The sequence below is a fragment of the Tamandua tetradactyla genome, chromosome 5, assembly GCF_023851605.1.
Source record: "Tamandua tetradactyla isolate mTamTet1 chromosome 5, mTamTet1.pri, whole genome shotgun sequence".
Lineage (NCBI taxonomy): Eukaryota > Metazoa > Chordata > Mammalia > Pilosa > Myrmecophagidae > Tamandua > Tamandua tetradactyla.
The window spans coordinates 184,487,055-184,514,420 of record NC_135331.1 but is presented as its reverse complement, the minus strand read 5'-3'; the positions used below and the strand labels follow the sequence as shown (position 1 = coordinate 184,514,420).

At 35.4% G+C, this 27,366-nt stretch overlaps 1 protein-coding gene across 5 annotated transcripts in view; it reads left to right on the top strand.

Moving 5' to 3' along the window:
- Positions 1-27,366, top strand: part of TRDN (triadin) — a 435,680-nt gene that overhangs the window by 265,737 nt on the left and 142,577 nt on the right. For all 5 annotated transcript variants that reach the window (XM_077162803.1, XM_077162800.1, XM_077162799.1 and 2 more), the window contains 6 exons: positions 1,627-1,653; positions 9,944-9,973; positions 10,697-10,714; positions 14,052-14,078; positions 15,580-15,606; positions 22,588-22,635. In XM_077162803.1, coding sequence (XP_077018918.1) covers positions 1,627-1,653; positions 9,944-9,973; positions 10,697-10,714; positions 14,052-14,078; positions 15,580-15,606; positions 22,588-22,635 — 177 coding nt within the window. The remainder of the gene's footprint in view (positions 1-1,626; positions 1,654-9,943; positions 9,974-10,696; positions 10,715-14,051; positions 14,079-15,579; positions 15,607-22,587; positions 22,636-27,366) is intronic.

The window sequence follows — 27,366 nt, the reverse complement described above, 5'->3', positions numbered from 1 at the left end:
GCATTTTTAGTTAAAACTACATTAAACAGAAATATTGCAAAATAGCAATAATTTTGTTGTAAGTCTAGTTTTTTTAGTAGAACACTCTTTGGTATATTCCCCACAGAAAGTATGCTCAGGTCTCAAACTGTGGTCCTTGTGGGTGTGAACCCACCTGTATAAACACTTTTGAAGATGGTCTTGGTTAAGATGTGCCCAAACTGCATGGACAAAGTAGAGTCCTTATGAGCAGAGGAAGTTGAACATGGAAAGAGAAGCCATGGGAAAAGCAAGAGTCCCAGGGAATAGCCAAAAGCTTGAAGTTGACAGAACCTAGAAGAGAAAGGAGAAGAATGCCACCATGAGCGCTGCCATGTGACAGAAAAGCCAAGGAATCCCAAAGACTGCCTGCCAGCCAGAGACTGACCCTGAGAGGAAGCAAGGCCCTGGCCTCTGAAACGAAATTCCTGTTGTTAAGCAGATCTACTACCTGGCATTTGTTTTAGCAGCTGGGAAGCTAATACAAAAAGTTACAGAATCTTAGTAACCTTTGGAAAATAGAATTTAAAAACTACCCATAATAAATTAAAATAATACATTTAAATATATTCCCTTTCAATCATTTGCGCCTGACTTTTAGACCCAATTCTACCACTTATTCTGTGTGAGCATGTGCAAATCACTGAGTGTCTCGCTCTGGGCTGCATTTCGTATAAGCCTGATGTGGAGACCTAATGAGGGAATGTACCTGTAAGTGCTTTTGAAATTCTTGCACAGAGTAAACACCCAAAGGAGTCCTGGGTATTGGTTCTAAGTGACTCCCGTGGTTCTAATCCACTCCAGTAGAATTAGTGTACAGGGTGGGTCAATATTATTTAGACTGAACTAATGCAGCCCGAGACTTCCTGGAATGGGTTTGTCTCCCCAATTAAATTTATACAGACCTCAGAGCCATCTGTCTTGGAACAAGCCCAAACTATCTGAGCACCTCTCCAAAATGCTTCCAATAATGTGCTGAAAGCTAAAACCTGGATTCAGATTTAGATTCATGATCCAGTTGTGAGCTAAATGGATCCCACAAAAGTGGAAGCCAGAATTCAAAGGTCCAAGAGTCCTGTGCCTTTTCTCTGTGTAAATAATTGCATGTGTTTTCTAAAAGGAGAGTAGGATATTCCATTCCCACTTACTGAAATGGGACATTTTATATGCTGTTGCCAGAATTGTAAGTAGAGATTGTCTACTGCCTTATAATTCCTCAGTGCTAGGCACATATTGTTTATGGACTGTCACATGCACTCTATGTCTGGAAATGGACAGAGACTGTGTTTGAATGCCCTTCTAAAAGTGATCTTGGTTTCCTTGGAGAAAACAATGCAACACCTAAATAAGCATATACTGGATTCATATTTAATAAATTTTGACTTGCCAATGTAACAATATACATTGTGGATTTTTTGCTATATGATTATTTCTGGGTTTAAAAATATTCACATAAAGTATTACTTTATATTCTTATTGCATATTTAGTGGATTAATTGCTGGATTGCTGTCTTCTGAATTTATGAATACATGGAATACATTTTTACTTTCTGAGGAATTGTCATATTATGTTTTAACACATCATCTCCCCCCACCTTATTTCTACAGCACCTAAAAAGGATGAAAAGAAGGAAGGTATGTTTTATGTAAAATCCAATCATGTCTCTTGTGAGAAGTTTATCAATATTCAGAGTTGTTTTTAAAACATTTTCTTGTAGTAACATATTATAGTAACGTACATGTCATTAACCTAAATACAACTTAAGCCATTTTGCCCCCACAGATTTTTGACAGTGACAAGCAACTATTATTTTGCTCTATTAAACTGTAAATAATTTATAGTTCATCCCCTACACACCACTTCCCTTTATGAGCATGGGCTCATATTCCCAGTGTTTCTGTTTAGAGAGATGTTTCTTCTGTGAAATCTGACATCACTTGGACAGTATGTCCTGACACCACCACTGTTGATTAATCTAGGTTTATTTTCTCAGTAGAACATGGCATGTGAACGGAAGAAATCACTTCTTACTTTGAAAATGACAACTATATTCTAATTAGTGTTGATGTGATTTGATAAAAATTAAGGAAACAAGTGTTTTTATTTTATATTTAATGCCAGAAGTCCAGATAATTATAATAGCTTCAGAGTCACATTCTTCTTCTTTTAAGAAGGAAACTAAAAGTAAATAGATATTCTGTGTTCTTTTGTTCTATTTTTCCTTGCTGATGTTCCTCATTTCATTTTTTTCCTATTTTTTCAGAAATTTTCCATAATCAATATGCAATTATTTAAGAAGTTCAGGCAGAGTTTTGCCCACTGAAATTCAAGTGATCCAGTGTAAAACTTATAAAACATGTGCATGGACTATCTGGTTGGCAAATTTTTTGAAATTGCTGATTATGATATTGATGAAGAAAAGATAGCTATCAAAAATGATTTTCTTTGCACCAAATTTACAATAAAAGAGTAGACTTGGTATTCAGTTTATACCCTAGGCAACCATTTGGTTTCACGATTTATAAGTTTCTGTTTCTGTATCTTCTGCCAATCAGAGCAGAGAGGAAAACAAATATAAAGTTGCTCCTTATTTTTCTATGACCTTCTAAAATCATAGAAATCTTTTTAATAGACATAAGAAGCATATGCTGCTTCAAATGAGGTAAGTTTAAGACAAATCAGCAATAGCCACCCAATTTGAATTTCCATCCTTTTATTTTACACAGAATTTATTTCTGTTAATATCCAATGTTTTTGGGCATAGTTCAAAGATACTAAGCGTTGATAACTTTGCTGGAGAAAAAAAAGAATCAACATTAATTTGAATTCCCTGAAGAAGTTTTTTTCTCTCTTTTTACGTGAGGTTTAAAATACAGAAACAACAGTATGTACTAGGACAGGCCACGGTGGCTCAGTGGCAGAGTTCTCACCTGTCATGCTGGAGACCCGGGTTCATTTGCTGGTGCTGCCCATGCAAAAAAAAATTATGTGCTAGTCTTCCTTATTGTGAAAGATGATCTGATCTGGGCATCAGAGTACAAAGGGATTCTTGCATTAAGAAACTCTGAAGATTTTCTGTTTATATATTTTTTCCCCTTTTTCTTTAGTTTGTTTTCTTTTGTGCTTTTTTTTTTTTTGCTGCTGTTCATACTCATATTTGGTCATACCATCTCAGTATATCCCATCACATCTCCTCCAGGTACCTTAACAGGAGGGACTGTAGTTTCCACTGAGCTTTGCCCATCAATCTTGCTCTACTTGGCAGCGCCAGCCTCAGAGAAACCATATCCTAGACTAAGTGGATTAGCTTCTGTGAATAAAGAGTTCAGCTGAGGTCCTACTTTGGCAAGCACCTTTAAATGGAAACTCCCTGTATGCTATTCTCTCTTGCCCTACAGACACTCTCCTCATTATCTATCAATACATATTCTCTCATTTCCTTCCAGCTTCTCAAAGTTAAATTCTCAACCAAATTGTATTTTTCTCCATAAAATATAGTTATTTTCTTATATTCTCTTATGTAATTGCCTCACTATCCCCTTCGATATCAAGATTCCAAGTCACTGTAGCTTCAACAAAAAGCTTCATCCTTTTTCTTTGTCCCCAACTTTTAGTGCTCTGGAAGTGTTAATTTGACTCTTTGCTATTTTGCTTGATCCAATATAAAATAAATAGGAAAACTAATCTTCACTCAGCCTCCAGTCCCCTGCCTGTGACCTCATTACCTTCTGCCTATAATAATTTCTTTACCCCAAATATCCTATTGACAATAAAACTTTTCATGACGTTATCTGTTTAAAAATATTCACTGGCTCCCTACTGACCCCAGAGTGTAGTCCGCAGTGCTTATGCATTCTGCTTCCTACTCACCTTTCCTGCCATGCTGTCAGCCTCCCAGCAAGGCAAGGTCAAGGTCAAGGCCACGGCCTGACAAATTCACCAAGTAAAGATGCAAACCCTTTTAAGATTTAAGCAATGTATTACTTACATAAATTACAAAAGTAGGAATAGCTGAAGGTGCCACCTCACCATGATCCTTGTCCCACACCAAATGGTGTGACATCAAAGCGAAAGAGGTCAAATGACAATGCAGTGGAAGTCCTGGCCTACCGTACTGCCGAGAAGCCAATTCTGGGCTGCAGCGAAACAGTCTCTATGCCGAGGGTGCTGGGCAGGAGAACACAGACCTCATCAGGCCCCAGGAGGCTATGAGAAACTGCCTCATCACAGCCTCCCAGGGGAGATAGGGAGGTGAGTGGGAGACACCACACAGCAATCCTTTCCTGTTCGGGGGTATCATAATGCATTCTGCCAAGACTCACATTTGCTGGGGTGCAAATCTTTGCCTGTGTGGTCTATGAGGATATGTGTAAGCTCTCCCAGGCCCCATGGGGAAGCCATTAGCGTACACCTCCCACCCACTTTCTTCCATTATGCATCATTTACATCATCGATACTAAGCCACCCTCTCTTTTATATGCGTCCTGTGCCATCTTGCCTTCGTTCCCACTGTTACCCTAACAGAGGTTCCCTTTTCTCTTCCTATCCTTCTTATTTTCCTCCTACGAATATTATTATTTTTTTAGGACTCAGGACAAATTCTGTTTGATCTTCCCAATTAAAAATATTATATCTCTCATTTATATTCCTCCTTCAATGTTTATTTGTATCTCCCTGTGTCTTGGTTTGCTAAAGCTACCAGAAGGCAATATACCAGAAATAGATTTGCTTTTACACAGTGGATTAGGTTACAAATTTACAGTTCTAAGGCCATGAAAATGTCCAAATTAAGGTATCAAGAGAAAGATACCTTGACTCTGAAGAAAGGCCCATAGTATCCCGGTTCCTCCATCACATGGGAAGGCACATGGTGATGTTTGCTTGTCCTTCTCTCCAAAATGCCTCTGGGCTTCTGTGGGTCCCTGCTTGTTTCCCCCAGGGCGTTTCTGTCTCTGAGCTCTCTCCAAAATCTCTCTGCCTTTTAGCCTCTCACAAAGGACTCCAGTAAAGATGATTAAGACTCAGTAAGCCTGAATTGGGTGGGTCACATCTCCATGGAAACGACCTAATCAAAAAGCAACCCCCTCAACAGGTCTGCCCCCACAGGGATGAGTTAAAAGAACATAGTCTTTTCTGGGGTACACAGCAGATGTAAGCCAGCATGCCCTACCACCACTTATTTTTGCCACCTTGTGCACTGTTACTTGTATTCATTTCCTTTCACATCTAACTGACTTCAAGGCTTTCTACCAAAGGCGCCATAACCAATTCAATTTTATCCCCTACAAAGCCTAGCGCATTTACTTAATTTGCATGTTGTGCAATAAATATTTATTCAATGACTGAATCCATAAAATCTAGTATTATTTTGTTAAATATAATAGTTGCAAGAAATATCATTAGACTTAATGTTGCCATGTATCAGGCAAAGAAGGATTCTTTATTTTTGGGAGATGTATTTGATTGAGCTTATTATGTCTGAGGAAGCATTGCCAACTATTGACTATTTTGCTTTAATATCTATGGATAACTAGCTGCTGCTTAGGTTGCACCTACAGATCTATGTATATTTCGTTTATCTCACCTGGATGTGAATGATGAATTTCTAGGGGTTGGAAAGACTGTGGCCTTTCCAGGCCAAGTTATCTTCTGAAGGATGTAGTTCCATCAAGGACTACCCATAGGAAAATTATTGTTTGCTATAAAAAGAGAGTAGAATTAAATGCATGTGAAAATTGGTCCCAAGTTCTAGGACCTTCACAATTGACATCTGGAGATAAGCATTGAGAAACAAAGCAAAAAGTCATCTGCTAATGTTATTGAGTGAAAATGGCAACTGAGCAAGCTCCAGAAAGAGACTGGGCATTTATTCCCTGTATTAGTAGACTACAGCAGAGTTAATTTTTCCATTTTATAAACTTGGTATTTCACTTTCCTTTGGCATCAATTGTGAACATAATAGACCATACCTGATACTTTACTAAAGATGAATGAGTGATGGATTGAACAGGTTGTGAACACCTCACTACTTTTAAATCACAGCTGCTTTGGGCCTGTTCTTAATAAAAGAGTTTTTCAGTTTATTGGGCAGATGGTATTTAGGGAAGTATATAAGCAAAGTAAGCCTCTATCATATATTTTTAAGCTATGTCAGCAAAGAGTGCTGAGAGGGCATAATGAAGTTTAATAGCATGAGTATTAATAGCTGGTACTAATAGATCTTCATTCTCTTCAAGTATGTGATCTCTCAAGTCTTAGCATTATATTTTTCTATTGCTCAAATACTTAACTTGTATAATCCTGTGCTCTGTTGACTCCCAACCAAGGATAAGATTTTATGATGACATTTTAAATAAATTTTCCTGTAGCTTCAAGCTCTTACAACAAATATATTGAACTTTTTAAAGACTACTTGGTTGGACCGTGGCTTGTTCTTTTTTTATATTTCTATTGGTTTCCTAGGGCTGCAATAACAAATTATCACAAATTTTGTGGCTAAAAACCACCGATATTTATTCTCTCAATGTTCTAGAGGTCAGATTCTGCAGTTAAGATGTCAGCAGGGTTTGGTCCCTCTGCATGCTCTTAGGGAGAAATTACCCCATTCCTCTCTCCTAGCTTCTAGTAGCTGCTGGCAATTTTTGGAGTTCTTGACATGTCTCCCCAGCCTTTCCCTTCATCTTCGCATGGCCTTCTCTGTGTTTCTCAGTGTCTTCTCCTCCTCCATGTCTTATAAGGACACTTGTCACTGGAGCTAGTGCCCACCTACTCCAGATTGATCTCATCTTGAGATCCTTACCTTAATTACTTTTGCAAAGACTCTTATTCCAAATAAGGTCCTGTTTTTGAGGTTCTGGGTGGACATACCTTTTAGGGGGCCATTATTCAACCCACTACATTTATGAAATGTACCCAAACCATTTTTTAAAGTTTTACTTTTTCTCAGTCAGTGCTGTTATTTGTCTGACCCTGCGTTTCCTATTGTTTTTTGCTTTCATTTCAGTAGAAACAATATTTAAATATCTTCCTCTTGCTAGGAAGAAAAAAAGGAGATTAAAAACAACAAAACCTCCACAGATTATATATATATATATATATATATATATATATAATGTGTATATATATTTATGGTGTATTTATATTTCTTTGTTGCACCACTGCAGCATCTGGTCAGTAGGATAGGGGTTAAATGATCTCGTTCTAATCTGCTGCATTTGACTCTGTTCCAAATATTGTTTCTAAAATTTATCCTCAGTTGCATTCCTGAATAGGTGCTCTTCGTTATCTTCCTTTGCCTTCTGTGTTGCATTCTGAACTCCATAGATTGCTCAGTGAAGGTCACGTGACCCTTTGAGCAGGAAGAAGTCCTCCCCATGCTCTGTTCTCGAGTCAAAGTAATTGATAACTCACCGTGGCTGCTGAACTGTCCACTTTATACTTCCGTCTGTCTGCTATGTGTGTCCATAAGCCTTCAGATAGAAGTGGCTACTTCATATAATTAATGTATAGTGAGACATTTAACAAAGATGATAATTATAGTATTCCTATATAAAGCTGTCTTATGAGATATCTTTTTCTATATATTTGGTGTCACTAGCTTCTCTGATTAGGAGAGTGTCTCATGAAGGATACTAATGAGAAATTACCTGCAAAGCACATATGATTTAGTTAACAAATGTAGGCTACTCAGTTATAGTGCCTATGAAAACCTGAGTAGCAAGAAGAGGAATTTTAGATCGGTTTTGGAGGGACAGTGTAAGAAAAATCTGGTTTTAAATTATTTTTATTTGCCATGAAGGAATGCAAAAGTGTTTAATGGATGTTTACTGAATAAATAAATGTTATTTTTAAGATCAAGGATTGTTTTTCCCCCTTATATATGAAACATGTCCATATTACCGAAAAATTAGAATATTTAGAAAAGGAGGAAATGAAACCTCACCTAATTTTTCAATTTGCATACAACTACTGTTGTCGCACTGGTATATTTTTTCTACTCTTTCTTCACATATATATTCATATGCATACAAATCAGTCACTTTTATTATACTATGGTCATATTTTATTTTATTCAGTTTCTGTTGTATAGCTAACATATTCCCAGTTTATGACATAATTTCCAAAAACATGATTGTTTGTTTTTCTATTATATGGATATACCATGAATTCTTTAGCAGCTGCCTGCTATTCAAAGGGGACTGTTTGATATTTCCATTAATTCGAAGTATAAAGGCCATGAACAGAGAAAATCCCTACATATGTTTTTATCATCATTTCATGTTTCTTTTAGAACTTCTAGAATTGAATTATTAGATCAGAGTTTGCTAATCTTTTGAATGATTTTTCAGATGCTTTCACAAGCTGTTTTCCTGAAGTGTGTTTCCAGCTTATATATCTATCGAAGTAGTTGTCACTTTCACCACACTCTTACCAATACTGGTTATCATTTTTCTGTAAAATTGTCATCTATCTAATTTTCTTTTGTGGGATAGACTCTTAAATATTCTCATCCTTATACATTTTAAGGCTGTGGCCTCATTTTGGAAGCAAAAGTATGGCCAGTCTCTATAAGACACGAGTATTAGCTAGGGTTCTCTAGAGAGACAGAACCAACAGGAGATATCTAGAAATATGAGATTTATAAAAGTGTCTCACACGATCGTGGGGATGTAAGAGTCCAAGGTCTGTAGGGCAGGCCACAAGCTGGCAGTTCCAGTGAAGTTCCTCTGTGAACTCTCAGGAGAGGCTGGCTGGCTGAGGCAGAAAGAGGGATTGTCTCTTCTGAATCCTCTTTAAAAGCAAAGAATCACTTATTGCAAAAGACCCTCCCCTTAGCTGATTGCAAATGTAATCAGCCATGGCTGCAGCCAATGTGCTCATGATTGAAGTCCATGAAATGTCGTCACAGCAACAGATAGGCCAGTGCTTGCTTGACCAGACAACTGGGCCAAGTTGACACACGAACCTGACCATAATGAATCACCACGTACAATTCATTAACTTGCAAATGATCAGTGAATGTCTATTGTTATAGGTTCCTAGCCAGATACTTGTTAGCCAAAAAATAGTATATATTTTTTACATCTATCAATTTATAGTTCAGTATTATGATTCTAATTTCCATAATATTCAAAGAATTTCATGAGTTAGAAAGAGGTTAAAGAAAAGACACAGAAAATAAGGAAAAAGTGTGTTCTAAGCAAAAATTTAAGTTAACTTGCCTCCATCCTAAAATGAATGAGGGAAAAATAAAACCTCTTCATTTTATTTTCAAGTGGTAGGCACAGACAATTTCATGACCTAAATACTGGTGAATAATAAATTTCTCAGATCCAGCCTGAATGCCTAAAAGACTGAAAATACAATGGTCTATTTATCACTGAATACACATTACTACATAGTGGTTAATATAATGAGGGGGTCATCAGTAACCCATGAACCAGACTCTACCTATTTCATTTTCATTCAACAGGAATAGCTTAAAGTTTATATTGCGTATATATTGATTGTTCCAATGAAGGACAATACAGTTAATCTGGACTGCTTTAGATTGAACTAAAGAAACTGTAAACCAAATTCATGAACTCCAACCCATCTTTACAGAAATTGACCATATTTTTGCTCAGTTTGACTTTCTATTAAAAAGTCATTAGCTTTTATAGGCACAATGTAAGCTCTGCAAATTGTATGAAGATCTTTTAGGTATTTCCATATTTTATACTTCAAATGTTTCTTACCTCCTGCTTCCCTCTACTACTCACCCTCTCAGAATAATTTCTCCTTAATCCCCATATTCTAGAAATATATCATGCATTCAATCTATTGTGCTGAAAATTATTTTAGTGTTTATGAGCACCTTGTTATAAGCTAAGAAGTCACTCATTTATCATATCTGTTCAAAATAATTTACCTGTGTGTTTTCAGATTCCAAGAAAACAAGCAAAATCGCAGAAGGTACTGGAAATGTTTCTTTTTCCTTCTTATGTTTGGTGAGCCCTAAAGTAGCATTCTTTCTTATTAAAGCGTTAATACAATGGAAAAAAAATCTATGTATGGAGGAGAGCAGAGAGAAAGTTTTATTGAGACAGAGAACGAGAGAATCAAATCCTTTTCTATTATTGCTGCTATGAGATATATTTGTCAGTAATAAAAAATAAATACTGCCTGTATTTAACTTTCACATGAATTATTTTCAAAGAAATGTTTCCTTGGCAAGAAAGATAAACAATATTCCATATCAAACATTGACTTTAATAGAAGGCATGCGTTCAGTTAGCTTTGTATATGCCACCATCAATTATGACCTGCATTATCCCTTTAAATCTTGAATAAAGTCATAGTGCATTTGGCAGTTATACCTTTATCTTCAGTGTTTGTTCGTATGTGTAGATGTAAAAGAATTTAGGATTTATGTGTGCATTTAAAAGGACCATAAGATGTTAAGTCATTTAAAATTGTTAAATAGTATAATCCTAGTGCAATTCATTGTCAAGTAATGTTTTTTTCAATCAAATTAAGGAAAAGCTACCCTAACCGGCAATGCCTGAAGACAACATTCACTGTGAAATTTCACAAGAAAGAGCTGGAAAAATTATAGTCTAATCAATGTGTTGGGGTAGTCAGTTTTATCTTAAAAGGTTTTAATGACAATGGTTTTGTTTATATTTCTTTCAACAGAGCAAACCAAGGGAAAAAGTAAGGAAATGCATGTGAATCATATTTGTGTACATTTTTTCCTCTCTCCTATCATTGGCTTGCTGGTATATTTACATTTGTGGTTTTGTATTTACCTTCACTATGTTTTATGCATGTGAACTCCACTTGTTTTTCATTGTCAGAATAAAAGAATAAATAACTTAGAGGGCTGGAATGACTGAAATGCAATCCCTGGACGGAAAAGCCTGCATCAGACTCAGATCCCTTTGCTCAAATTCATGCAGTTGACCAATAGAGTTATCCTCAGATTCATAACCAAAGACAGAGCTACATTCCATGAGCTAAAACCGTTTTATGTTTGTGTAAATTTAGCTCTTATCATCTGGCTAGTTCTCAGACACTAGGAAAGATGGAATAAAAATTCTTTTCTAGACTAGTTTCCCAACTTTGTGTCTGTTATCTTTCTTCTTACTATTTTGGCAGGTCCACAAACTATGTGACATTCATCCCTAATGGAAACTTGCCCCCCTAGGTGCTAGAAGCTCCATGCACTGGCATTTCTTTGGAATTGCAGTCTTAGGCATCATTCGCTGTTGCTTTGCCACACGATATCACATTATTAAAACTGTTTGCTGACAATTCAGTAAAGACCCACTGCCTTGAGGTTGTCTTTGGCAAATATATCCTCTCCTCCAAAAAAAAAAAAAGGATATATTTAACAGAAAGCAATAAAATAAAATAAGATAATTTAAATGTACTCAATCAGCCATTAAAAATCAGCACATTTCCAGGAATGAAGAATCTTTTAAGATCCTAAGGGATATTAAAAACATCTGTTTAAAATACACATCATTTTTAAAAATATGTATATATCCCTGTAACAGATTAGGACTCTGAGACATTCTATGTTTTAAAAATGCTCCAAAATGTCCTTCCTATGGGGAGAATTATGAAAACACACTACAACTCAGCTAGGAAATGCAATACTTCTATAGAGAAGTGTCTGTTCATTTGATTCCAGATTTGTGTTTTTGCAGCTACCGATGAGTGCTGGCATATAAATGGAAACCCTGCTCTATAAACCACTGTACCAGCAGGAAAATGGAAGACAACTGGAAATTTTTAAACTAAATATAACCTTAAGGCACTTACTCTACTGCTGTCCTTATTATTTAAAAGTTCCTGCAGACATACTGCAGATCCTAGCCAATCTTCTGGGCATGAGCATACTTAGTACGTAAGCCTGCCTTCCTGGCATCCACCTGTTTCCAACTGCGTCCCACGTTGGGACATCCTGTGCTTTGTGACTTGGTGATAAAAGGGAGGGGAACATAGTTTTCTTCAAAATGAGTATTAATTCCCTTCAAACGAACTCATTTGCCCTGGTTTACAACTGACAATTGCTTTTATTGTTATTGTTCTTGTGACTGTTTGTTTTTTTTATCTTCTAGATTGCTTTGTTCATTTGAAGAGTAGGCTTTGTCTTCCACCACATACCTTCAACTCAGCATTCTTATTTTGCTTTTATTTTTATAGTTGCCACAACTTAATAGTTTGTACTTTCCTCCATCTTAAAAATAAATTGGAGGGTGGTGCAATGATGGCCTAGTGGCATAATTCTTGCTTGCATGCTGGAGACCTGGGTTTGATTTCAGGAGCCTGTCCAAGCCAAAAATAAAATAAAGTAAAATAAATGGGGGGGGGAGGGGGTGGCAGGGGATAGCAGGATGAAGGGTACATATGACCTTCTTGTACATTTTTTTTCAATTCCTGTGAATCTATATTTATTTCAAATTAAAAAGTTTTTTTTTTAAAACCTCAAAAATCAATCATGGGCATGATTTATGGAAAGGGCTGTTAAGTTAACGGGGAAATTAAGTCATATTTAGGAAAGGTATTTCAAAAATTATATCTCAACTATCTCAGTGAAATAAACATTCTTGATGCCTGTGTCTTACATATTATTTCGAGTTAGCAGTGCTACTTTTCGGCTTATATGATGGCTCTTTGACAGGATTGGAAGTCCCATATTTTAATTTTGAAATCTCAGAAATAGCTTGTGTTCAAATGAGCTGCCTACCAAAATCTGCTTCTAGTATTTTTCTACTGTTATTATTACTTTACAGATTTCTTAAAAATGTTTTCATAATTAGTGCTTAGTACAGTAACAACATGTTTAATTATTCTAAGTTTTCCAGATAACTTTTGGTAATGTTCTCACTATGTTTAATTTTAGCTAAGCTTCATCTTAGCTTCTCCCTTATAACCCATAACATGTAGTCAGACATTTGTTTTATCTGTTTTCTTGGCTGTACTGTATCTCAGGAATGCAGAGTGCCCCTTATACCTATCAAACTTCAAGCCAGACACGCAAAATTGGACACCTGAGGGATCTATGATTCTATGATAGTCTATGTTTCTAAAACTTTAGAAACATGTTTGTTTCATAAAGATTCTATGATAGTCTATGTTTCTAAAACTTTCTTAAACTTTAAGAAATCCCTTCATTGTTTATCTTATGAAAGTCAGAAAATAATGTGTTATAACATTTGCTGAAAATCCTTTAAGTTAATTGGACAAGCGTGTTAAGACAAAATAAGTAATAATAGGCAGGTAGATTAGTGGTTATTCTAATGTAAAGGTCAGCTTAATTTTGAGGCCAAAATAATGCTTTGTCTCACACAATATTTATAAAAATGGGGTCTTACGGATTTCACAAGGAGCATTTGTCCTAAAAGCAAGGGAAGTATGTTTTGCTTCCCCTTGAAATTTAGTCCGTTTTAGTATCTAAAATCTACTGCATAAAAGCCTTTGTCTTAGCTGAATAAATATCTTGCTAACAAAAGAATACAGTTTCACCTTAGAATAAGAAGCCATTATGAAATCTATCTCCATTTTTCTGAAAATTATTTGAAAACAGCTGCAATAGTTTTTCCAGCTTTACAGGCCCTATTTTATTTTTCTGATTTGTTGACATGAATAACTTGAATTATCCTAATGGAATTTCTGAGTTTACTTTTCAGAATATTTTGATGTTATTTGTGAGGGAACTCCCAGGAGAAATGGAAGGAAAGAATTGTTTTACAAATACAATTTTAGTCTTTTCATGGCAGTCAACTGTTCATTGCTGCAATCTAGCATTAGCATGTGTGTTTCTGCATGTTAAAACAATTAAGTTGTGACAAATAATATTGGCATATTAGTAACAATATCAATACATTTCAGAAAAGGAAAAGAAAGAGAAACGTGGAACCATGCATCCTCTTTTAAATCTATCTGTTCTCTTATTTCACAATTTGATTTGATTTGCAGCGCATGCTGAAATTGCATTTGAGTGACCTTGAATGTTGAATTTTTCTTTTCTTGTTTGTTACAGCAAAAGCACCAAAGAAGGAACAGGCAGGTAAGACTCATGTCTGAGCTCTTTCTGCTTGATGTCCAATGCTTATTAACGTTGGAGCCTCAGGTATGTGGTAAGGGCAGTGATTTCCATTTCACAGTCTCTTTCCCTAGTTCTTCACATAGAATCAACCCCAATCTGATTTAGAAAATGAAAGTCAAATAATATTTCACACCCTCGCTACTCAAAGTGTGATCTGGAACCACCGGCAGTAGCATCACCTGAGTGGTGGTTAAAAATGCAGAATCTCAAGCCCCATCCCTGACCTACTGAACCAGAATCTGCAATTTCATAAGATTCCCCAGTGTATTCATCTGCAAAGTGTCTGACAATCACTTTTTTTTTACAGTTCAGTATGAAATAACAAAAGGAAAACAAGAATAAAATGCATTCTGTAAATGTACCGTATATTGCTTTGCTATTAAAATGTGGAATATTCAGTTCCTACAAATATTCTCTCCCTAGTCATAATGTTGCTGAATGACATTTCTTGAGTACTAAAGAAGAGTTGCAATGAGTGTCGACTTTTGTCCTCAATATGTTTACATTTCTTACTTGGGACAAAATTGAATTGAGAATCAGACAGACAAGTGCAACTGCCCAGTTTTTCATTTGAAAAGAGAATAAATGAAAATACACTTTTCCCCCAAACTTTTCTCCATTAACCTCCTTGTAAAGCATTGTCTGTTTATTTTGTCTAGCTAACGGGCTTCACTGAGGGTTTTGTGTGTTTACCTGTGCCGGGGAAGGAGCTCTAGCCTTGTTTACTCTCTGTGAGGCCCTCTTCTCACTTCCTGGGTCTGAAAAGAAATAGAATTCACTTGATTTTCGGGACATAAACTCGCAAACAGTTCCACTATACTCCCATCCCTACAACCCCAGATCCACAGACACACTTCTCTTATTTTTTCAAGTTTCTCAAACATCCTTAGGCCACCCCAATCTCTTCAGGGGTCTCTCCAACAAATCCCTGTACCATCATTTTCTTTCCTTTGTAATACTACTTAATATATTATGTTTTTTTTTTCATTTTAAGAGTTAGAAACTAGAGGGTAGAGACTATATCTTTTAAATATTTATCCCCAGAGTATCTGTGACAGTTCTAGGAACACAGTGGGCACTTGAAAATGTTTTCTTGGATGAAAGGGGAAACACCAAATAGAATAACGACCTTAAAAAGTAATTTAAATCTGAATGATATTCAACTAATTTAAAAGATGAAATAATTGTACCCTTTACCACTTTGCAATAACTTGCTGTTATTTATCATTTGAGAAGAAATGTTATCTCTACAGAAAACAGCCTGTTTGTTCATGGATATATTTCCACATGTGGAAATAATCTGTGGTTAATGGCATTTATTTAGAGGATATTAGAGAAAAATGGCACTAAACTCTTTATTAAAACTAGGTTTTTCTTTAGTTTCCAAGGTTATAAGTATAGTTTTTAAACAGTTAAAATAATGCAATAAATTCACACCTTATTATTTCTATGTCCTTAACAGCTCCAAGTGAAAAACAAGTGAAAGCAAGTATGTTGAATAAATTTTTAAAAATGAGCATATTTTAGCAGCTTATCATTTAAAAGCTTTATGTGTTGGATGATGCTAATGTTAATCTTTTGAGAATGGCTTACCAAATGTTTCTCAGTATGATTTTTTGTTGTCGTGTTGTAATAATGTGCAAAACTACTTATTTTGTCTTCTCTATGAATTCACTCTTACTAAAATTTATCAATTGAACTTTCATTTTTATAAATTAATTTGTCCAAATCATAAACCCTTTTTTTGTTTTCTGTATTTTTGCTGCCTGTTTTGCAGAAGATAAGCAATATGACTTCAGTTTCTAAAAAATCTTCAATCTTAATTTTCCTAATGCTTAATCACTTAATCAAACGACTAGGCAACATACTTTGTCTATGTGTAAAGTCACTGTGAAATTAGCAAAATGAAGACCCCAACTATTTTATTAACTACCACTCTTGTAATGTTATAATTTCCTCTTACAGTTTATACCCTTGGATGATGAGATATTGAGTAACCAGAACATACAATGGTACTGAACTTAATAGCAGCTTTGACAATATGCTGAGGGAAAAATGCTGATTCCTCTGTTGATATTTTCCAAATTAATGAATTCATCAATCTGACATATGGTCATTAATGAAAATTATTTTAGGCATAATGACAAGTATTTGACTTCGGAAGAAAAACATGCTTTTCACTTCTCTAAACTTTGCATATTGGATTTATGGTCAAACCTCAGTTCTATCCATGATGTAACTACATTTATATTTTTCTTTTGAGTTCAGCCACATAAGTATTAATAATAATAATAATGGTGCTGATGCATAAAACCAACACATATTGTATTTAGTTCCTGAGCTTTGAGACAAAGTGTACCATTGGTGGATATATTGGAGACTAAATGGAAAACGTAATTTTAAGAAATTTGGTGGAAATATCTTATTAAAATCATTACCGTTAGATATGTTCACACAGACATTGTAGACTTTGAAAGAGTCTACATTTAACATGTATGTAAAATTCCATTCATATTTCTCTGAGAATTTTTAGCTGAATGCAAAGCTGATTGGAACTCTACATTGTGCAGTATTAGTATGCTAATCCTTAGACTGGAGAAGTACATAATCAAGAAAATATACAAAACACAACTGTTAATTTTTCAGTGTTGCTAGAGAACTTTAGATTGAAGATCAGTCTGAAAATGAACATTTTCCACCAAAGCATGTGACATATGGATAAAAATATTCATTTGCAATAAAAATCTGTAAATTCTGCTATCTGTGAAACCCATATCCAATCAGGTTTTGAAGAGATCAGCATCTTTTGCAGGAAATTAGCTAGCAAATTAAGTTGTCAAATCTTAAACCCAAGACGAAAGTTTCGAAGAGTTAATATTCAACTCCCTATGTGGTTGAGTGATTTGTACTTGGTGTGGCCATTATTCTCCAACAGAAATTGCCAGAGATAATTAGTTTACAAGTTGCCAAAGTTCTCAAAACTATGTGACCAGCCGTTTTCCAAACTAAGAAACCACACAACAGAATTTCTACATAGCTAATATATATTGCGAGCTACTTGTGAAGTTAATGCCAAAGGTAAAAATTGCATATCATTACAAATGCCTATAAATTCCCTTAAATTACCAATACAGTGCAGATAGTTTTGCATATATAACCTGCATATTCAGGATATGATTTTATTTTATCTTAAATAATGAACGTAAATTAAAGAGTGAGACATTTAGTTGAATAAACATAAATACGGCTGTGATGCAATTCCACAGTATTGAATCTAAAAGGATAACTGATACAATAGAGCAAAAAAATAAGTAAAAGGGGATTTAACACTAGCACTGAAGAAGGAAATAACTATAAAGTGTGTTGACCTGGGGGAACTGTTTTAAGTCCCAAGGAAACAACCAATGTCATTGTAGGAAAAATACTAGAGGTGTATCAATTCAGTATGGTATCAATTCAGTTCTCATGGAATTCATGAACTTGCTGAAAAGGAATGCCTTTCAAGTTTAATGACTTATTGTCCAGGAGGGGCACCTAATGCCTCCACATTTAAGGTTATGGATTAAAGCAGCATGGAGGGAGGAAGTTTACCTTGGACCAAACAGGATTGCCAAGCCCAGATTTATAACTCCTACAAGTCCACACAGATTATTTTTTCTACCACTGCACATGCAGAAGTTCCTCTATCCTCCCAGTTTCCATTCCTACAGTCCTGGCACCTTCTACCCTGTATAGTGGGCGGAGTAATAGGGGTTGCCATTATGTTTAGCCATTTCCAAGGAGAAAGAGGACAAAACAAGTCTCTTGGTGAAGCAAGGCAAAAATTCCACACTTTCTCTGGTATCTTGGGGTTTCAAAGCTATACTTCTAGGCAGCATTTTCCAAATGTTTAGGGAATATTAATTCTAACAAGAAAACAAATTCCATGGCTAAATAAGATTAGGACATTATAGCACACAAAGGTCAATATTTTTTTCTAGATTGTAGGCCATTTCATCATGAATCTTCAGAAGAAGGTGTAGTAGTCAATGTTCACCAAATATATTTGACCACATCGATCCCCACCCTTTTTTTTCTAGGAAGATATTAAGGACTAGTGTTTCCCAATACCTTGGGAATCACTGCTGTAGATAACATCACTCTGCATCAAAGACCACAGGGCTCTGATTACATGTTCCATGAGCATGAGGAACCAGCCAGTGGTCAGTTTGGATTTTGAGCAATAAAATCAACTGGAACCTAGATTAAGTCCAAAGTGTAATAATTTTTAATTGTGACTCTAAATTTATATGAAATGGCAACAAGTAGGCATTTTTCATCCCTTGCTTTTAGCACTGCATGAGGTTCTGTGGTATACTCAGCCATTAAGCCTGATCTTCCCTACAATTAAAAGTAATATGCTTATTGCCTTAACCATATCTCAGTGCTTAAACGTGTAAGTTAGATGCCTATCAGCTCATCTAATACATGTGAGGATTCTTTAGGAGAAGGTTGCATGCAAAATTTCAGAATAAATCTCTTTGAATTTATGTAGATAGATAACAATAGAAATATATTTAGGGATAATTTGTATGCATTAGCTTTTTGGTTACAATTTAAGCACCCTGGCAGGGAAATTATTGGGAGCAGATGTTTATGAGCCTGAACCGGCATAGCCAATATCAACTGAAGTGTGTCTGGGTTCCAAACTGCATGACAAGGATGGCTGTGAGTCTTCATGGGTTAGTATAGTCTTGGTTCATACCTGCTATCCCAGAATAACTATTACCAACACCTTATTTCACTCTCTGTTTGGATAATAACGCACATGATCACTACCCAAGCCATCGGGCATGCTGTCAGCACAAACTCAGAGAAGTACTGATTCAGTTGCAAGGTGATGGTCTTGGGATATTTAAGTACCACTGAAACTACACTGTGAGAGAGCTGGTACTGCTTTAAGTGGTAGGGAAAAAGCTTTCTTCTTGTTTAATCCTGTGTTTGTATTCAAGGTTGGTCTTCTGGGAATCAGCCCCATATTGGAAAACATGATCATGATTCAGTGTCCAAGAATGTTTATCGGCTTGGTTCAAAAAGATCCAAGCTGAGTGCTGGCAGAAGTCAAGTCTGAGCTCAATTTGGATAAAGAAACGAGGTGGGAGGGATAAAGGATTCCTAATGGAAAACCAGGAAGAAATCTCAGTATTAGGAAAGCAGAATACTGTACACAGCAAAATAACCCTTTGATGTATTATTTTGAGACCTGTACTATGTGACCCAAACTTAAAAAACAGCCCCTGTCCTTGTATTATTAGGGGTAGTGTGGTACTAGTGCTAATCTGTACAAATTCTCTACTGGAAGAGTGAAGGGACGTACAACAGATCCTACTTGAGCAGAATCTGATATAAGAAAGAACAGTCATTTCAGATAGCTGGAGAATGGATGGATTATTAAAAGATGTTGCTGATGTCGTTGATGATCCATTACAAAAAATGTGCATCCTTACTTCATACAGTTCTAAAATATCAATTCCAGATGGTTCAGCGACTTAAATAGCAAAGGCAAAACTTGACATTTTTCAATAGAAAACATAGGAAAATGTATTTATATGTTCCCTTGAAGGATGGAAGGATTTTTATAACTATGTACAAAAAATGAAAACCATAAATTAAAAGTTTGAGACATTTTATTACCTTAAAATTAAGAACTTTGGTTTAGCAATAGTCATCATAGACTCACAAGACAAGACACAAACTTGAAAAAGATATTTGAAACACATGTAAGTAACAAGTGCTTAGTAGTAAGAAATATAGAAATAACTCTAAGTATCAAAAAGAACAAGATGAAGCATTTGATAGATCAGTAGGCAGAGAATTGGGCAAAAGATATAAGCATTAAAAATAAAATAAAAAATAATAAAAATTAAAAATAAAACATTAAAAAATAAACCATCTGTGTTTTATTTTTTTTTTATAAACCTCTCCATCTTTTAGCATTAATGGAATTGTATTTGAAGCCACAGTACTTTTGTAAACCTACCATACTGACCTCAAAAATGGGGAAAAAGAATCATACTGGTGCTGGTGATGATAAGGAGCAATAGGAAGTCTCACATTTGCTGCTAGGATGAATGTAAAAGTTTTGGAAAAGCAATGGGCTATTACCTAATGAAGCTAAACATGAGCACATGCTGTGCCCCAGCAATTCCCAGTTCTGGGAAACTTCTTGCATGTGCAGTCCAGTAGACATGTACAAGGATGCACATGGCAGCATTAATGATGATAGCAAAAATTGGACATAGTCCACTGTCCAGTAGCAGCAAAATGGATACACTCATGCATGGGATAGTTATAGAGTGGAATATCAGATAGCAGTTAAAACTAACTAACTAAAGCCCTTCATATCACCATGACTGCATCTCAAAAACATAATGTTTCAAATGAAAGAAAGTGTTGGTGGTAAAGAAAAAGTCTAAAGGTTTGTTGGTGGTTGTAATCAAAGAGGTGGAGGCCTCTGGTTTTCAGAAATGAAGAGGTCAAGGAAATAGGAAACACAAAATTGTATGGATCATGTATAACCGTGACTCCCAATCCTAGGTGAATGTTAGAATGTCTTGGGAAGTTTATACATTTGCTAGTGCTAATGGTCACGCCTCACCCCCGATTCAACTCAGAGTCTCAAAGGTCTTGAGCCAACCCTAAACCCACAACATCTGAATCCCAAAGCCTTATAAAAAACTCCCCCACTTGTTCTAATGTGCAGTCAGGGTTGAGATCACTCTTGATGTAATGTCACAGTAGTAGTGGAGAGGATGATAATTATGTGCAAAAATATTTAGTGAATGGTGAGGGCTGCACAAGGGGTGGGTTGATGAAAGCAATGAAGAGGGATGGAATCTCCTGTAGGCTCTTGAAATGAACTAGGATTTCGGGGGGAAAAGGAAAATAAATGATCTATGAGAAGTAATGAGAATCAAAGAGGGCAGATGCATTATGTCCAGGCACATTGCTGAGTTCTGGATGGAAGAACAAACAGCCTGCGTTTTAGAAAGCTGCCTGTAGGGAGGCAGGGCCCTTCGGGAGCTAGAGGTTGATTAAAGGAGGAAAGAAAAGGGAACATTCTGAGAAGAGACTAAGGATATAAAGACACAGACTTTGATGGACAGAGCACAGTGGAAAGGTTTTGGAGAAGGGTCAGTTTTTCAGGGAAATGCAAAGCCAAATAGACTACGGTTTTGCTGCAAGGCTCGATTCATGGGAGTAATGGGGTGGAAGAAGACAGGAATCTTAATACATTCGTTTCACTTGCCTCTTAGGGAAAGTTAGGTAGTCAATTTTCTGTGGCCTAGGATCTGTGTTTTAATAGCCTTCTTAGGTGATTCTGATGCATGCTAACCTTATATCTTAAATATTTAGATATTTATCTGGAATCTATAAAGTATAAAACAGCCAGGGCTCTGCTCAGTCTTGGGGCTCAGGCAAGAGGATCCGTACACAGGGCGTATTGCCTGGCCTCAAGCTGCGAAGCCCCTAAATCTAGCTCTGTGGTAGCCACACCTAGAAAGGATGCGGAGTGGGATTTCCCCCAGCAGGTCCTGATGTACTGTGAGCACATGGGGCTGTGAAGGCTCCCTTGTCTTGTTGGTCCCACAGTCTCAGCTGCTGAGTGTTTATTGGGAAGGGAGGAGATGTACAGTTATCAATGAGCATAAGAATGCAAATACACGTGACCTAGGGGAATGCCCGTGAATATTAAAGACATTAATTAAAAAAGTAAATAAAGCTTTGTAAAAACTCACCAGCTTGTTATTTTTCTTATTTTCATATAGGCTAGAGAAAGCTTCATTTTTTAACTAGTGTTGATATGAGGGCCAACATTTTGTACTAGGATCAGCATTTCACATTATGTCCTCAGGGCGACTCTCTTATTTTCTGCACTAGATATTAAGAGAAACTCTAAGAAGGCATTTTTTTTTTTGGACTTTTTAATGCTCTCTTGGCAACATTCAAGTGGAATTTTGTATAATATTATGGTTAATTTTTTACTAATCAGAGTTAATTGATCGGGGCCAGATCCTGTTTTGCCATTCTCATAAAAAAAAGGTGCTATTCAGGTGCTATTCCTGATGAGATATATCATTAAGATTTTACTTTAAACTACTAAATTAGCATTCCAGTGTGTTTGTGGAATGTCACCTACCGTATGATCACAACTTATAGAAGCACACAATTTTTAACATTGCAGAGTTTACATCTTGAATGAGAGTATTTATTGTTTTTAATGAAAGTTCATTAGTTAAAAAAAATAGAGAGGATGAGTACTTTATATCTTGTTAGTTTGTTTGTTTTCCTGGTGCTTGCTTTGCTTTCAGGAACCACATATATTTTGTCTTTGGGGAAGTTTTATTCTAGATGGATTTACAACACTATAAGATATTGATCTGTCATGTCAGATACTATTTCTTGTTTCTTTTAATATCTGAAATTGCAGAAACTGAACGAGCCAAAGATGAGGTTGAGACTGCTTCAACTAAGAAAGGTAAATGCAGCTTAAAGAAAAAGATGTCATGACTATAACTTATTTCTGCTAAGGTTTCTAACTTAATGGATTGCTTAGTGCTTATAGAAGAGCTCCAGCTATCGATTTTGCAATTTCATTTAGCATGTAAACTAAACCACTTTGCAAAAGTATATTATCCACGTTAATAAAGCTTTGCCTTTAATGTTGTAATACAAATTGTTTTATTCCTTAAGGGCCATAAATTAAAACTAGAAATTATAGTCACACTGCAAATTTGCTTTTAAAAATTGAAAAAATGTAGCTGCATTAAGCTCAGTAGGATCTAACCATCTGTAGAGCTTTCGGGTTCAATATACAGTTTTAGAAGGTCAGGACTTGAGCAGATGAGACTTTGATTAATAGAAGTTACCCACACAATGCTCACCTTTTGCAAGAATCATATCAAATTAGATAAAGGACACCATAAGACGTTGTCTTGGGGACATTTTGTTTTAAGAAGCATATTGGCAAGTCTGAAAATTGTTTTCTAAGTTATTTCTCTTATGTCTAATCAGAAGTGACTACTTATGTCAATATTGATCCCTTTTAGGAGACATCTTAAAAATATTTTTAAAATCATGTGTTAAAAACAATCATCATGACAAGTTTTACATATTACCCATTTGAAATAAATCTGAACAATTCTGGTATTTGCAGTCCTGATTACATACAGAAAAAAATGAAATCAGTATCCTATGTATTCTGAAGCATCTCAGAGAAAATTTAAGTCATATTCTCAACATACGTATTCACATACTCTTACACACATGCTCCCTGGTAGCAAATAACATTTCCCCTAAGAAACATAATTATTGCATATGTTCTATAAGGAGAGTATATATCCAGATGGTAGGAAGATTAAAAAAGATGTGACATAGGTCCATATTCTCAATTCCCCAAACAATTTATGTATATTTGAATATAAATGAAAATATTAATATAAGTGAATGTGTAATATAAAACAATATTAATTTATTGTTTAATATATAAATTATAATGTATATCAATATATAAATTAATATGTAAGCATACATATATATCTAAGGTAAGAAAACAAACAATATTAGATAGAGGATATTTAAAGAAAAAATATAGCCTGTTTTGTAAGGTAATGTTTAATTAGCAGCAATTGAGTGATAGAAATTAATACAGCTCTATTTATTATTCTGTATTTACACAAAATAGAAATGATATCTGTTTCCTATTCAGTCTTTTCCTAACATGTTAATTTTTGCGATACCGTCTTGTAATATGAGCACACCTCTTGTTTCATGGTTACTGTTTGCTCAGTGTCCATGTGGCATGAATGGCAGAGTCATGAAGTCATAAAATCTATGTTAAAATAATTCATGCTTTTGTGGTATTTTATTCTGAAATTGACTTTGCTTATCGGTATTAAGTTGATGGTGGGTGAAACTGTTGCTTTAGATTGGGTAATATGGAGGCTGAATATTGACTCAGAGAAAGTCTTTAATCTAGGGATGGAGGCAGTGGTTTGGTAGATAGAAGAGATGATATGTGTTGAAAGCAAAAGTGAAAAAAAAAAATTGAGCCAAGTTGGGTTCAAAATCTGCAGTCAGCTGTGAGCTCAGTAGATAGGTTTCAACTGAAACTAGATATCATGTACTCAGATTTAGAGAGTCCATGCTTATTGAAGACAGCTGGAAAAGGGGTTAAAAGGAAAGATTCAGTTACTGATAACTGAACCACCCACAGACCCGTGGAGTCATGGATTTAGGATAAAACCCAAGCACTCATATTATGGGATCCATCAGGTCACACTGGCTTAAGCAGAGTGATTGTATTAAAAGTAAACCATTCTTCTGTTGATGGACATTTTGGCTGTTTCCATCTCTTTGCAATTGTAAATAACGCTGCTATAAACATTGGTGTGCAAATGTCCGTTTGTGTCTTTGCCCTTAAGTCCTTTGAGTAGATACCTAGCAATGGTATTGCTGGGTCGTATGGCAATTCTATATTCAGCTTTTTGAGGAACCGCCAAACTGCCTTCCACAGTGGTTGCACCCTTTGACATTCCCACCAACAGTGGATAAGTGTGCCTCTTTCTCCACATCCTCTCCAGCACTTGTCATTTTCTGTTTTGTTGATAATGGCCATTCTGGTGGGTGTGAGATGATATCTCATTGTGGTTTTGATTTGCATTTCTCTAATGGCCAGGGACATTGAGCATCTCTTCATGTGCCTCTTAGCCATCCATATTTCCTCTTCTGGTAGGTGTCTGTTCAAGTCTTTCTCCCATTTTGTAATTGGGTTGGCTGTCTTTTTGCTGTTGAGTTGAACAATCTCTTTATAAATTCTGGATACTAGACCTTTATTTGATATGTCATTTCCAAATATTATCTCCCATTGTGTAGGCTGTCTTTCTACTTTCTTGATGAAGTTCTTTGATGCACAAAAGTGTTTAATTTTGAGGAGCTCCCATTTATTTATTTCTTTCTTCAGTGCTCTTGCTTTAGGTTTAAGGTCCATAAAACCGCCAGAAAAATGGCTAAACAAACTGTGGTATATACATATGATGGAATATTATGCAGCTTTAAGACAAGATAAACTTATGAAGCATGTAATAACATGGATGGACCTAGAGAATATTATGCTGAGTGAGTCCAGCCAAAAACTAAAGGACAAATACTGTATGGTCCCACTGATGTGAACGGACATTCGAGAATAAACTTGAAATATGTCATTGGTAACAGAGTCCAGCAGGAGTTAGAAACAGGATAAGATAATGGGTAATTGAAGCTGAAGGGATACAGACTGTGCAACAGGACTAGATACAAAAACTCAAAAATGGACAGCACAATAATACCTAATTGTAAAGTAATCATGTTAAAACACTGAATGAAGCTGCATCTGAGCTATAGGGTTTTTTTTTTTTTTTTACTATTATTACTACTTTTATTTCTTTTCTCTATATTAACATTTTATATCTTTTTCTGTTGTGTTGCTAGTTCCTCTAAACCGATGCAAATGTACTAAGAAACGATGATCATGCATCTATGTGATGATGTTAAGAATTACTGAGTGCATATGTAGAATGGTATGATTTCTAAATGTTGTGTTAATTTCTTTTTTTTTTCTTTCCGTTAATAAAAAATAAAAAATAAAAAAAAGTAAACCATTCATTACTAAACTAGTCAAGGTCTTCAACCAAGAATGGTCCCTGAATTTAGAGCAAGACCATACATTTTTGTTGGGGTAAATTATACTTTCTTTCATTTATTGTGAAATGAAAAGAGAGAAACAATCTGTTTATAAAAATAAACTATTGGCACTATTTTGCTTCTAGTTGATCTTAAGCTCTTATCTCAATTTAAATATGATTCTGAACATTGAGTTTTCCTGCAAACACACTATGAACAGAAGGACAGTGTTCCTACAAAAATCATAAATATTTTGAACCCCAGGAAGGGTTTTGCCAATTTGTCAAATGTAAAAAATTAAAGGAACCTTTTCTCATTTGTCAGGCACTCTGTGCTTCCTCCACCTCCTCACTGATGGTCATCCACACATGAAAATATATATTGCTTTCATCTTGTATTTTCTAGCCCCCAAAGTTTACAACACATGTTTTACAGCATGACCAATTTTGAGCTTGCAAGTGAAGTAAAAGGAAAGAGAGTTGAGAGTTATTTTGATTTTAAAGCATTGCAAAATTGTTCTCTAAATTGAGGCTTCAACTAGGACCTATGTGTACAGTTTTAAATGGAAATTATTGATATTGTGATTGTTTTAAATTTTCAGTTAAAGAGTAATATAGTCATTTAAGCTCATTAGAATATGCCAACTTATATATAGTATAATTTTATTTTATCTTAATGCTTTTAAGATATTTTCTCGGGACATATGTAATATTTAATAATCAATATATCATTTCACTAATACATATTATATATATATTTTATTTTCATCTTGCAGCTTTCAATAATTTTTACTTTCACTCAATATATGTTTCTGGACCACTTGTGCAAAATTAAGGAAAAATTTAGATGGTAATATCACTCTTGAGCACATTAAATTACTGAAAGAATTTAAAAATTTGAAAATTGGGTCTCAGTTTTCTCTATCATGTGAACATTTTGCTATAACCATAGTTCAAGGTGAAAGCCATCAGCATAAAAAAGAGAGATAAGGAAAGTACTATCCTATAATTTCCAAAACTTATTCTTACCTGTGAAAATCAAAAAGGTTTGGTATACAAAGTAGTTTTAGAATTTGACCTTAAATAACAGGAAGGATTGCATAGGTAACAACGAATTAGAAGGCTGTCTTAGGAATAAGTTATAAGTTTAAGGCAAGTCAGTGGGAAAATTTTGGAAGCATATGAAAAGCTGCAAGTCTGTTTAGCAGGAAGACAGTATGAGCTAACATGAGTTCTGCTAGTAATAATGTGAAGGCACCTGATTATATGTTGAACTCTAATTTATGAGCAAAATGGAGCCAAGGAAATTTTTTCCCAGATTTTTCCTTGGGAGCTAAGGAAAATCTAAATATAGGAATTCCATTTAGTCCCTTTTAAAGAAGATGAATTCCAGAAACAATGGGTAAAGGAAATTTGAATTGGAAGGATCAGTAAGAGACAAGCTAGTTAGGAAGCTTTTGCAATAAACTAGGTGACAAGCATGGAGATCTGGATTGGGGAAGTGGCCATGAGATTATAAAGAAGGAAATTTACATGTGGCTTTCATAGAA